Source organism: Sus scrofa, chromosome 1 (genome assembly GCF_054392235.1).
Source record: "Sus scrofa isolate SSC_HxYL_T2T_F1_AM1 chromosome 1, Sscrofa_HxYL_maternal_Yorkshire_Landrace_v2.0, whole genome shotgun sequence".
Taxonomy (NCBI): domain Eukaryota; kingdom Metazoa; phylum Chordata; class Mammalia; order Artiodactyla; family Suidae; genus Sus; species Sus scrofa.
The window spans coordinates 33722223-33734312 of record NC_139383.1 but is presented as its reverse complement, the minus strand read 5'-3'; the positions used below and the strand labels follow the sequence as shown (position 1 = coordinate 33734312).

Sequence of the window (12090 nt, the reverse complement as noted above, 5' to 3'; positions counted from 1 at the left end):
GGCTGATAATTGCATTTCCACGTTATTCCACAAGATGTCAGCATGTAACTGAGAAACTTCAATGGTGAGGCTGGTGGTGGAGGGGTGTCTTCACCATAAACAGAACAATAGAAACCCTTTCATTTCATGATCTTAAGTTAGAGCTTTGATAACTCGCTGCTTTTAAATGTGTTTTCACGTATATTCACTATTTTAAACCTGGTTCTTAATATACTCTTACAGAAGTTTATGAATATTAATATTTAGATATTCCTTTTTTGAAACATTTTAATGTGATGTATTCCCACATAACTCCACATTCTTAGGATCTGATGAAGAGCCTTGAAGGACTTCCTGAAGTCTTAGGATCTTAGGCCCACCACCAATAATCACCCATTTGTTTATCTGAGTTAATGATTTTGCCCCATTTTACAGATGAGAAACAGTGAAGAAAAAAAAAGGTCACAAGGGCCTCTTCACTCCACTGAACACCATACATTTCCTGGGCAACTGTGTGTGTATGTGCGGGTGTGTGTTGAGGTGTGTGTGTGTTATTTTCCTTTCTTCCTTATCTAGGCTCACATGCTGAGTCACCAAGACTCTTGCAACTCTCAGGACTGATCACTAGTACTAGCAGAAGCACAGTTACCATTATTGATGCCTTTGACATAGAAACAGAACCAGTAAAGTATAAATGGTCCTAGTAAGTGCATAAAAGTCATCCTACAAAAACACCTCAAACTCCGGATTGTGTTTGTTAATATTAAAAACAATACTGCCATCTGTATAAATACATGTATCTTCAAGTTGTCCTTACGTCATTTACGCTCTTATCTGGCTTTTCATACTTTTCTCGGTCATAAGCCATCTTCTTCAGCAACTTCTTCATGGCTTTTTTATCTTTTCTGTGATTTTCGGTGTTTTGTTTCCTCACTTGGTTGACAATAAACTTGGGAATCTAGGGAGAAACGAAACCAAGTTTGAAGAGGAAAGAGAAGTGGCACCCATTTTAAACGATGGAAATAATTATCCTTTTTAGTTCTTCTGTATGGAGAGAAGTAATGGCTTTGTCTATCAGATAAGGCTACGTCATTCCTGAAATCTGTGGGGGAAAAATGCATCGTGTCACTCATTCACCACGTGTATAGAGCCTGCAGGTGATGCAATTTACCACTCACTGTGTAAGGGCCAAAGAGAAGCTTCGTGAAGTTCAAGGGCATGGCGGCCATCTTCTATGCCAAGACTGGAGACTGCCTGAGGTGGCTGGCTTTAGGGGCCACCACCTCAGAAGCTAGCCTCTGCTAAACCTACAGACCCCTTCTACCCACCAGCTAGCCTCTCCTATCAAAAGAGAAAGGAAAACTCACCAATAATCAAGAGCTGACAGGGACCTACCAATAATCCAGCGGAAAAAGGACCCTCAGAAATTCCGTTAGCAAAAATAAAATATTGCAGAATGTATCAAACTGAAATTGCGAGATGTTGGCATTTAAAAAGTAGATGTGGAGTTCCCGTTGTGGCTCAGTGGTTAACGAGTCCAACTAGGAACGATGAGGTTGCAGGTTCGATCCCTGGCCTTGCTCAGTGGGTTAAGGATCTGGTGCTGCCATGAGCTGTGGTGTAGGTCACAAGACGAAGCTTGGATCCCATGTTGCTGTGGCTCTGGCATAGGCTGGCACCTACAGCTCCGATTGGACCCCTAAGCCTGGGAACCTCCATATGTTGCAGGTGTGGCCCTAGAAAAGGCAAAAAAAACAAAATAAAAAGTAGACTTTTTTTTTCTGAAATCGCATTTGAAATCACTTCTATTACTGGTTAATTTTTTATAGAGACTATAATAATAAGACACCTTCAGAACCTAGATGTCCTCAGTTATTCATAGAGCTTGAAAAATATTTACTTACTGTCCATAGAAGTTTTTGATACCTAATCAATAAGTGCATGATATTAGCGATCCCAGCTGCCATTGCAAATTCTCGCTGCTCACTGGACTTCAAACCCAATGTGTGGGACATGAAGAGATTCGGGGCCATGACCATGGCTACATTCATGATTGTCATCTTATTTTTCTCTCTATTGTCGACGACTCTTTGGAGAAATTCAAGCAGGGCCTGAAACAGAAATGACTTTTTGAAAATGTGTGTGTACAAGAAGATACGAGATTAAAGCGAGGTAGCACACAGGACTTTTATTTATTTCAAAAAATAAGATATGCCTAACCACAGTTGGCACACCACATCTCGTGGGCCTCATCCTCAAAGCTGCCCCGTGGGTGAACATTCCCTGAGGTGGTGCTGTGTTTCTGCTAAAGACTGTGGCCCTGGGGAGGGAAGCCAGAGGACATGCATTGGGTTGATGGGGATGGGAATGAAGAAGTGTCACCTGCCTACTGGAGCCACGGAGCTCTGAAATAGTTTAAAATATAGTTTAAAAATATGAAACCATCATTCACTTGCTTCAGGAAATTCTGTACTTTTAGCTTCAGAATTTTTTTTCTTTAAAATCCCTTGAAAAGGCTCATTCAATTTCTTTCTGTCTTTTGTCCTTCTAGGGCCACACCTGCAGCACATGGAGGTTCCCAGGCTAGGGGTCTAATCAGAATTGTAGCTGCCGGCCTACACCAGAGCCACAGCAACGCCAGATCCGAGCCTCGTCTGTGACCTACATCACAGCTCACGGCAACGCCAGATCCTTAACCCACTGAGCGAGGCCAGGGATGGAACCTGTAACCTCATGGTTCCTAGTCGGATTTGTTTCTGCCGCACCACGACAGGAACTCCCGGCTCATTCAATTTCAGTTGCATGTGGTCTAAGGGATTCAAGAGCTGGCTGACAAGAAATCCAAAAAAGAACAGGGACTATGATAGGGAGGAGGGGAAATAAATAGAGACAAAGAGAGAAGAGTTGTTCGTGTTTTTTTTGTTTTGTTTTGTTGTTTTTGCTTTTAAGTGAATGAATGAAAAGGAACTTTTCATCAGAGCAGGCTAGTTTATGCTCAGTTTGATGACACCCACTTTCCATCTCTGCTGCTCTGAGCCTCCTTCCACAAAAGCCACAGGCGCATAACGCTTTATGCTCTTCTTTTGCCTTTTTTTTTTTTTTCCCCTTTTTACCTTTTAGGGCCACATCCATGGCACATGAAAGTTCCCAGGCTAGGGGTCCAATTGGAGCTGCAGCTGCAGACCTACACTGTAGCCACAGCAACGCAGGATCCAGGCAGCATCTGCGACCTACACCACACTTACAGCAACGCTGGATCCTTAACCCACCAATTGAGGCCAGGATCAAACCTGCATCCTCATGGATACTAGCCATGTTCGAAACCCAATGAGCCACAGCGTGAACTTCTTTTGCCTCCTTTCTTGAATCAACTTTGGTCTAAAGGAGTAACAACAATAACTGCACAGGTATTCCATGCTTTCTATGGGCAAACCACTGTTTTCAGCATATTGCAGAGATCATCTCACTTAATCCTGACTGGAGAGAGATGCTGGAAGGACCCCCATCTCAAAGATGAGAAAACAAAATCTAAGAGAAGGCACGTAACTAACCAGAGGTTAGACAGTGAGCAGATGGTAGAGAGGGAATTTAAGTGCATGTCCACCTGGCTTTGTTTCTGAACTCTTAACTATTAAAAGAAGCATGTTTTCACAATGAGCCTAAAATCCCTACTTGAAAAAGGTCAAATAAACTACCACAAAATGGAAAAACAAAAGAAAAAAATCTCTCACAGGATTTCAGGGGGAAAGATTCCTTTCAGTGCTAACAGGTTGACCTTGAATCAAGTTTAGCTGACACAGACACTCCCAAATTTGAAACAAACTGAAGCCTTAATATCTAACAATGAGATTTATGTATCTAATTTCCTGTACAGTGCTCAGCAAGTTAAACTGTAATCCAAGCATGAGGTTATATAGAAAAAAATACCTCCTCAAATGAGGACAAAAGATTAATTGGTAAGGTTTGGAAAAAATATTTAATTTTGTTCCAGAGACCAGAATAATTATTCACAGACTAGTGTATCTCTTTCTTTACAAGCATAAATTACAGAGATTAGGTAATAAACCACTTAAATGTGGTATGCATGATTCAATAAAGTTATTCAAAATACTACTATCAGAATATTAGAATCAGTAAGTGTGTGTGTGGATATGAAACTAATAAAATGTTAGCCTAGCCCCTGCTGAAAGAACTTCATCTTCAGATGTATCTTCTCTTTATCAAGGACAGTCCTTTTGAAAAAGTATCTATCACCAGTCCATTGTTATATATTAGTATCACTGGACCTACTCTCTGAAAACCTAGTCCCAGCACAGTTACTTATTAGTCATGTGTATTTTTTGCCTTTTCTTTCCTTTTTTTTGGCATCCCTGCTCTTTAAAGCCTTCTAATTCACAAAATGGGGAAACTAACCTCCCAACCCTGCTGGGATGAAGCAAGACAATGTATACAATGAACTTCCTAAAACCACAAAAACGCTAAACACGTGCCGATAATATATTAACATAGATTCACCATTGATATCTTCACATCAGTCTTTGTTAAAGACTAAGTCGGGGAGTTCTCATCGTGGCTCAGTTGAAACGAATCTCACTAGCATCCACGAAGACACGGGTTTGATCCCTGGCCTCGCTCAGTGCGTTAAGGATCTGGCATTGCTGTGAGTTGTGGTGCACATTGTAGATGCGGTCCAGATCTGGTGTTGGTGTGGCTGTGGTGTAGGCCGGCGGCTATAGCTCTGATAGGACCCCTGGCCTGGGAACCTCCATGTGCCAAGGGTGCAGCCCTAAAATATATAAATAAACAGACAGACAGTCTAAGCCAAAGGTAGGTATGATCACTGGTCCAGATGCACAATAATCCAAGGTGTTAAAAAAAGAAAAAACTCCTGGTCGAGTAACCTGCCCAAAGACACCTGTTGCTTTAGATTTAAACTGGGACACAGTGTTTCACACGGTCCCTCCAAACCCTTCGTTAGATGTGCTGTAAAAATAGTCTACACAAGACATGCACGTGATCCTGTCCCTCCAAACAGCCACTGAAGGAGTGGCACCAGGACAGGAAAAACGGAGCAAGTCTGCATTCAACTTCCTGAAATTACTTTGTGATGAAGTTTCCCTTCTCCTTTAGAGAACTAAATTTAAATGGCTTATGCTCTTGTACAAATGGTATACTTGCTTCAATGTTTCTATTATTAGAAATCTTGTTTGAAACCTTCATCAGAGCTGGCTGATTAAGCTACTAAAGCTTAAGTAAATTAGGAAAATTACTTGTGCGCATTTTCCAATATTTTACCCCCCAAAAAGTATTTTCCACCTTATTTATATGACTGTGCTCCCAGGAACCTTACATGCTAAAATTAAAATCACTTAATATTTTTAAGAAATATATATTTTTTTTCCTTTTGCCTTTTCTAGGGCTGCTTCCCGCAACATATGGAGGTTCCCAGGCTAGGGGTCGAATCAGAGCCATAGCCACAGGCCTACGCCAGAGCCACAGCAACGTGAGATCCGAGCCTCGTCTGCGACCTACACCACAGCTCACGGCAACACCGGATCCTTAACCCACTGAGCAAGGCCAGGGATTGAACCGGCAACCTCATGGTTCCTAGTCGGATTCGTTAACCACTGCGCCACGACGGGAACTCCAAGAAATATAATTTTAAACAGATTAAAAAAAAAGAAGAAGAATATGCTGGGGACTTGAAAGGCAAATCCAAGAATGAACTGAAGACCAAACTCACCCATCAGTAACCATATTGGGATTAGCAGTCCCTCCCACAACTATCAGAACACATTTGAATGCAGAAAGTAAATGATGTGTCTTTCAAGTTCCACCTTATAATGACCATTCTTTATTTTTTTCTCTTTTTGGCTGATCTAAACTTACTAAATTTATTTCATGTCATTGTGGTGACTTTCACAGCTATTTAGACTTATTTTCAATCACCTTACTGTTCGTAGAATTCATTAACAAACTAGGATTTTACACCTAAAGGTTTTCAGCAGCACAGCAGGATAGCAAAGGGGCCTATGAGGTGCTGGTAACTGGAACCTAGGTCTGATTTTTTTTTTTTTTTTTTTTTTAATGCTTTTTAGGCCTGCACCTGCCGCTGGCCTAGCCACAGCTCACAGCAAATGTCGGATCCTTAACCTACTGAGTGAGACCAGGGATCGAATCTGCATCCTCAAGGACACTGATGAGGTTCATAATCTACTTAGCCACAATGGGAACTCTCAGGTCTGATCATTTAGATAGATGATTAAAACATTATTGCTTTATTAGTTCTATTAGCCTGGGTTATCATGCTGATGGGCACCTTTAGGTGAATAAGGAAAACAAAACAAAACAAAAAAAAACCATTGAATTCCTCTTTCTGGGTCATGGATGTCCTGTGTCAAAGGCAAGGCTAACAGGCAGAGAATGGACCAGAAATCAGTCCCTGGGCCAGATGTCCCTATCTTAGCCACATTCTACACACCCATACACAGTAGCCCTGGTCACACAAGGTTTTTATGCAACCTTTCTGGAGTTGGTCTCTGTCTCCAAAACCAAAGCGAATCAAACTGAATCCGCCTTTTCAGTTACTCATTTGACAATCAGTGAAGCAAAAGATTATTTTCTGGCTTAGTAATGGGAGTAACGCTGGAAGTTCTCCTGTCACGACGCAGTGTTTTCGCTCCAGCCGTTCTCATCAACTGCTTCATCCAGAAAAGTTGAGTATTAACATTCATTGCATGGGCATGGAATTCACTCATTTAGTTTCAGTTCAAGGAGTCTTAATAAGGTACAGAAGAAAAATTTCCTAGATTTACCAACTGGTGGTTTTGTTTTCTTGACAAATGATTTTTTTATTTTTTCATTTTAAATAGAAAGAACTACATGGGGTAAAAGGGTAAGGGTTTCACCTTTACCTGTATGAAAAATAATTTTTTTAAGGCAAGAGTAAAACATAAGGTAAATACCCTAAATTATATTTCTAGGGGTTCTCTTGTGGCCCAGTGGGTTAAGGATCCATCATTACCGCAACAACAGCTTGAGAATGCAGCTTCAATTCCTGGCCTGGGAACTTTCACAGGCTGTGGGCATGGCCAAAAATTACCTTTTTTTTTTTTTTTTTTTTCCTTTTTCGGTCACATCCATGGCCTATGGAAGTTCTCAGGCCAGGGGTCGAATCTGAGCCACAACTGTGACCCACTCCACAGCTTTGGCAGGGCCAGATCTTTAACCCACTGCTATGGGCCAGACATTGAACTCACACTGCCACAGAGACAAGAACAGATCCTTAACCTGCTGTGTCACAGCAGGAACTCCCGAAAATTGTATTTTTAAAGTTTTCTTTTTTCTTTCATAAAAGTTTATAATTAAACCTTTTCCAACTACTCTATAATTTTTGCCATTAAGGAAAAAGTCAATCAATGTGGAATAATCCACTGATTATTATGAAAGTCCTTGGCAACACATACAAGCAGCAGCATTAAACCATGTGAATATTAGACCAAATCACTTTGAAATGAGAATGTAAATCAGAAATTCAGGGTAGGCCCTTTGAGAAATAACTAAAATTTATTTGAGTTAGTCTATCTTTTGGCTAACTAATCAAATGCTTCAAAATTATCACTGACTTATTTCAAACTCTACTGCTTGGAACTACAAAAAAAATCTAACATCTATGGGCAACAGTGGGTTATATTTGATGAGCCTCAGGATTTTTTTTTTTCGTGTTTTTGGTTTTTGTTTGTTTGTTTTTTGCTTTTTAGGGCCACACCTGTAGCATATGGAGGTTCCCAGGCTAGGGGTTCAATCAGAGCTACAGCTGCTGGCCTACGCCACAACCACAGCCACGCAGGATCCGAGCCGTATCTGCAACCTACACCACAGCTCACAGCAATGGTGGATCCTTAACCCACTGAGCAAGGTTAGGGATGGAACTTGCAACCTCATGGTCCCTAGTCAGATTCATTTCTGCTGCGCCACAATGGGAATTCCCAGGATTTTATATTTGAATATATATATATATTTTTTTTTTTTTACCTTCATAATACATGCTCACTAAATAAAATTTGGAAAATGCAGAAAAACAGAAAGAAAGGAAAAACCAAAAAGCACCCATGCTTCTGTTAACAACTGAATCTCAATCACCCATTTTGGTAGAAAGAAATGTTATAGTTGAAAAATATCCAAAGAAACAAACCAACCCCCCCCTCCATGATACTATTAACATGACTAGTTAATAAATTAATAAAGAGTTAAAGACTTTCACCATCGTTCCTTAAAAACAGGTCTTTTCTTTATAGACAACTACTAATATTTCCACAATACCATCATTTTGTTTCGTAACAAATAATGAAAAATTACTCTGCTTAGTTCCAAGGGATATTTAACATAAATGAATCCAGCTGACCTTGAGTGTGTCTCTGTTTGCATCAGGCAGGAGGATGACAAGAAGGTTCAAGGCCTGTAGCTGCTGCTTCTTGGTTGGAAGATCTGCAGACAGATTAAATAAATCTGAACACTCGTCTTTACCAAATATTTCTCTTTACTTTCTTTCTCATTTTGTTAAAGAAAAAAAAGTTATTTGGCATAAACTTCACTGCGAAATCTAAGACAGAATGACTGAGCTGCAAACCTTGTTGAGAGTGTGTTGGGGGGAGATTAGGAGAAGCAGCTGTTGCTGGAGAGCTTTGTCTCTCCGAATGCTTACTACCAACTGTGATCGTATGATGGGGGGGCCTTATGTTTGCAGACACACAAGAGTGCTTTGGAAATAATCTTAACTTCTGCATGATCATTACTTCTCCATGAAAAGACACAGAAGACTGGACCTTCTAGGATGCAGTGTCAGGGTGCATCTGTCACAGTGAAGTTTGTTTCTTTTAGTGGCGAGTGAACATATGACATGGTGTACATGTGAGAGGTCACCAGTTCCAAGAGGAGTGTGTAAAACAGAGCCTGGACCACACAGCAGGTGTTCAATAAGTGTTTATGGAATGAATGGGAAAAGCAATCTGCAATGAAAAAGCTGAAGAAGGACATTATGATCATTTTCATTGGTCCCTACCCCATCAAGTAATACTCATGGATATGTGGAATCTTTCTGGCATTTGTTTTACAGGGATAAACTTGGTCTTTTAATCTATATCCAAGGAATACATATATATGTATGTATGTATGTTAAGTAGCACAACCTAACCATGAAAAAATACTTTACTACACAGATAATTTCGGTCCTGTCTCTCCTACAATTTCTGCAGCAATGTTATGATAGGAGATAACCCAAGGGAAACATCTCCATGTGACATGATTTAAGAACAGCCTGGTGTATAATGGAATAAAATTGAGCCATTAAAAAAAAAAAAATGAAAATCTGGGAGTTCCTGTCGTGGCTCAGTGGTTAACGAATCGAACTAGAAACCATAAGGTTGCAGGTTCGATCCCTGGCCTCGCTCAGTAGGTTAAGGATCCGGCGTTGCCATAAGCTGTGGTGTAGGTTGCAGAGGAGGCTCAGATCTGGCATTGCTGTGGCTGTGGTGTAGGCTGGTGGCAACAGCTCTGACTAGACCCCTAGCCTGGGAACCTCCATGTGCCGTGGGTGTGGCCTAGAAAAAAGACAAAAAAAAAAAAAAAAAAATCTAGGAGTTCTCATCATGGCTCAGTGGTTAATGAATCTGACTAGCATCCATAAGGACGCAGGTTTAATCCCTGGCCTTGCTCAGTGGGTTAAAGATCCAGTGTTGCCATGAGCTGTGGTGTAGGCTGCAGAAGAGGCTCGGATACCATTGCTGTGGCTGTGGTTGAGGCTGGCAGCTGTGGCTCCGATTGGACCCCTATACTGGGAATCTCCATATGCTGCAGGTACGGCCCTAAAAAGACAAAAAGAAAAAAAGAAAATCTTGCCATTTTCAACAACATGGATGAAGTTCGAGTGCATTATGCTATGTAAGGTTAAGACAGAGAAAGACAAATAACCTATGAGCCCTATAATCTCACTTATATGTGGAACCTAAAAAAAAAAAAAAAAAAAAAAAAAAAAAAAAAAAAACAAAAAAAAACCAGCTCATAGATACAGACAATAGACTGGCGGAACTCTCTGAACTATCACAGGTACTGGCGACTGGTGGTTGGGGGTGGGAGGAGATGGGTGAGGGGACTCAAAAGGTACAAATGTCCAGTGACAAAATCAGTAGTCCTGGGGAAATAATGCACAGCATGGCAACTAGGGTTAATAATATTGTATTGCCTATTTGTAAGTGTTTAAGAGTAGAAACAAAAAATTCTCATAAAAAAATTTTCTGTAATTATGCGTAGTGACATATTAAGTAGACATTATTATGATTTTTTTGCAATATGTACAAATAATGAATCATTACACTGTACACTTGAAACTAATATTGTATGTCAATTATAAAAAAAAAAAAAAAGAGCCTGGAACAGTTCTGGTTGACACTACAGCACAGCATAATCATTCACAGCTCTTCCCTTTTACTCTCAAAAGGGTCTCAATTTGGCATTTAAAGTACATTTTGGGAGTTCTCATTATGGTGCAGTGGAAACAAATCCAACTAGTAACCATGAAGTTGCGGTTCGATCCCTGGCTTCACTCAGTGGGTTAAGGATCCTACGTTGCTATGGCTGTGGCTCCGATTAGACCTAGCCTGGGAACCTCCATATACGCCAGGGGTGCAGCCCTAAAAGGCAAAAATAAAATTAAAAATAATAAAGTCCCGTTTGGCCACTAGAATGTGGTGACAACGTTTTTCCTTTTCTGGGGGTCTCTAGGACTCAAAGAGGTAACTCTGCCAGTACATGAACCTCAAAAGATCTCCATGTTCACTGGAAAGGAATGGAGAACTCATGGAGACACTGATTTGGAGCCTGCCCAAGACCACAATATGGTGAGACTTAGGAAATGTGCTGTCCCCCGCCAATGAGACAGCATTGTTGTTGATTTGTTCTATGTTTCTGCACAACAATCTCAGAAGCTAATTTTTCAAGAAATAATCACAGACTTTGCCACTTCTCCTTGGGCTTTTGCAATAACTGTTAATCCACAGATTCTCCAGGAAGTGTTGTTTTTAACATTTAGCAAGCCAACTGTATGGGAGAACTTATATTTGTATGATTCACTCTATTATAAAAGAAATGTGACGTTTCCAGTTTCATTTAACATGAGAATACATCTATTGCATTGCTTAAAGGGCATGCAGTTCATTTGTACCCAAAGAGAACCCACTAGTATCTATTTACTCAGAAGTGTGTATCTATAAAGGAAAAAAGAAAACATCACGTGACATTTGAGCACTCGCCAACATCTGTGAGTCAGGAGGTCTATCCACATGCATCTGGTTATATTCTTCGTGACACAAAATGACATTAAAACGATTAACATGGATGGCACCGGCACAAGGACTGCTTCAAAGAGGGATGGCACTCACTCTGGACAGCCTGAAAGGCTTTGAGGTATTCTACACTGAGCAGTGGCTGCGGCAGCTCCCGGATGAAGAGCTTCAGCAGGCTGGCGGCATCATGCTGCTTGACACTTTCCCAATTAAAAGTCCCTTCATAAAACTTTGCTTCTAGTTCTTGGCAAAGATTCTGAAAGGCAGAAGGGGGGTGGGGGTGGGCAGGGAGGTGAGTTCCCAGTAAGTGCATTTTTTTTTCCTGCTGTGACTGATACACTTTCCACTTGATGAGATTCTACTCTTTTGAAAAGACATCCAGAAGTACCAGAGGCCAATACTTTCTCCCTTACTCAGAAAAACACTACTCCCCCCACCATCCCCAGAGGACTTCACCAAAGAAGATGATACCAAAGGCCAAAAGATTCCAAAACCTGACATTCTCCTGGACATGCAACACACCTTAAGCAGTAAAGGTTGAGTGAAAAGATCGGTTAAAATATAAAGGGAATGCTCCCCAATATTCTGCGATAACCTATATGAAAAAGGCACTTGAAAAGGGATGGATGTGTGTATGTGTTTAACTGAATCGCTTTGTTGTACAGCAGGAGCTATCACAACATTGTAACTCAACTACATGTCAATAAAATTTTTAAAAGTGGAAACAAAAAATGGTTCTGACTATCAATGGTGCCTGTGCGTATGAGCTATA

At 40.7% G+C, this 12090-nt stretch overlaps 1 protein-coding gene across 7 annotated transcripts in view; it reads right to left on the bottom strand.

The window, feature by feature from the left end:
• The window catches only part of ARHGAP18 (Rho GTPase activating protein 18), a 190491-nt gene that overhangs the window by 20833 nt on the left and 157568 nt on the right, over positions 1–12090 (bottom strand). For 6 of the 7 annotated variants that reach the window (XM_021088428.2, XM_021088430.2, XM_021088426.2 and 3 more), the window contains exons 9-12: positions 11415–11574; positions 8384–8466; positions 1884–2090; positions 797–937 (exon numbers count right to left, since the gene is read on the bottom strand). In XM_021088428.2, coding sequence (XP_020944087.1) covers positions 797–937; positions 1884–2090; positions 8384–8466; positions 11415–11574 — 591 coding nt within the window. Of the gene's footprint in view, positions 1–796; positions 938–1883; positions 2091–6804; positions 7861–8383; positions 8467–10449; positions 11575–12090 lie in introns of those variants that run through there. The other variant, XR_014803749.1, reaches the window with a different exon arrangement.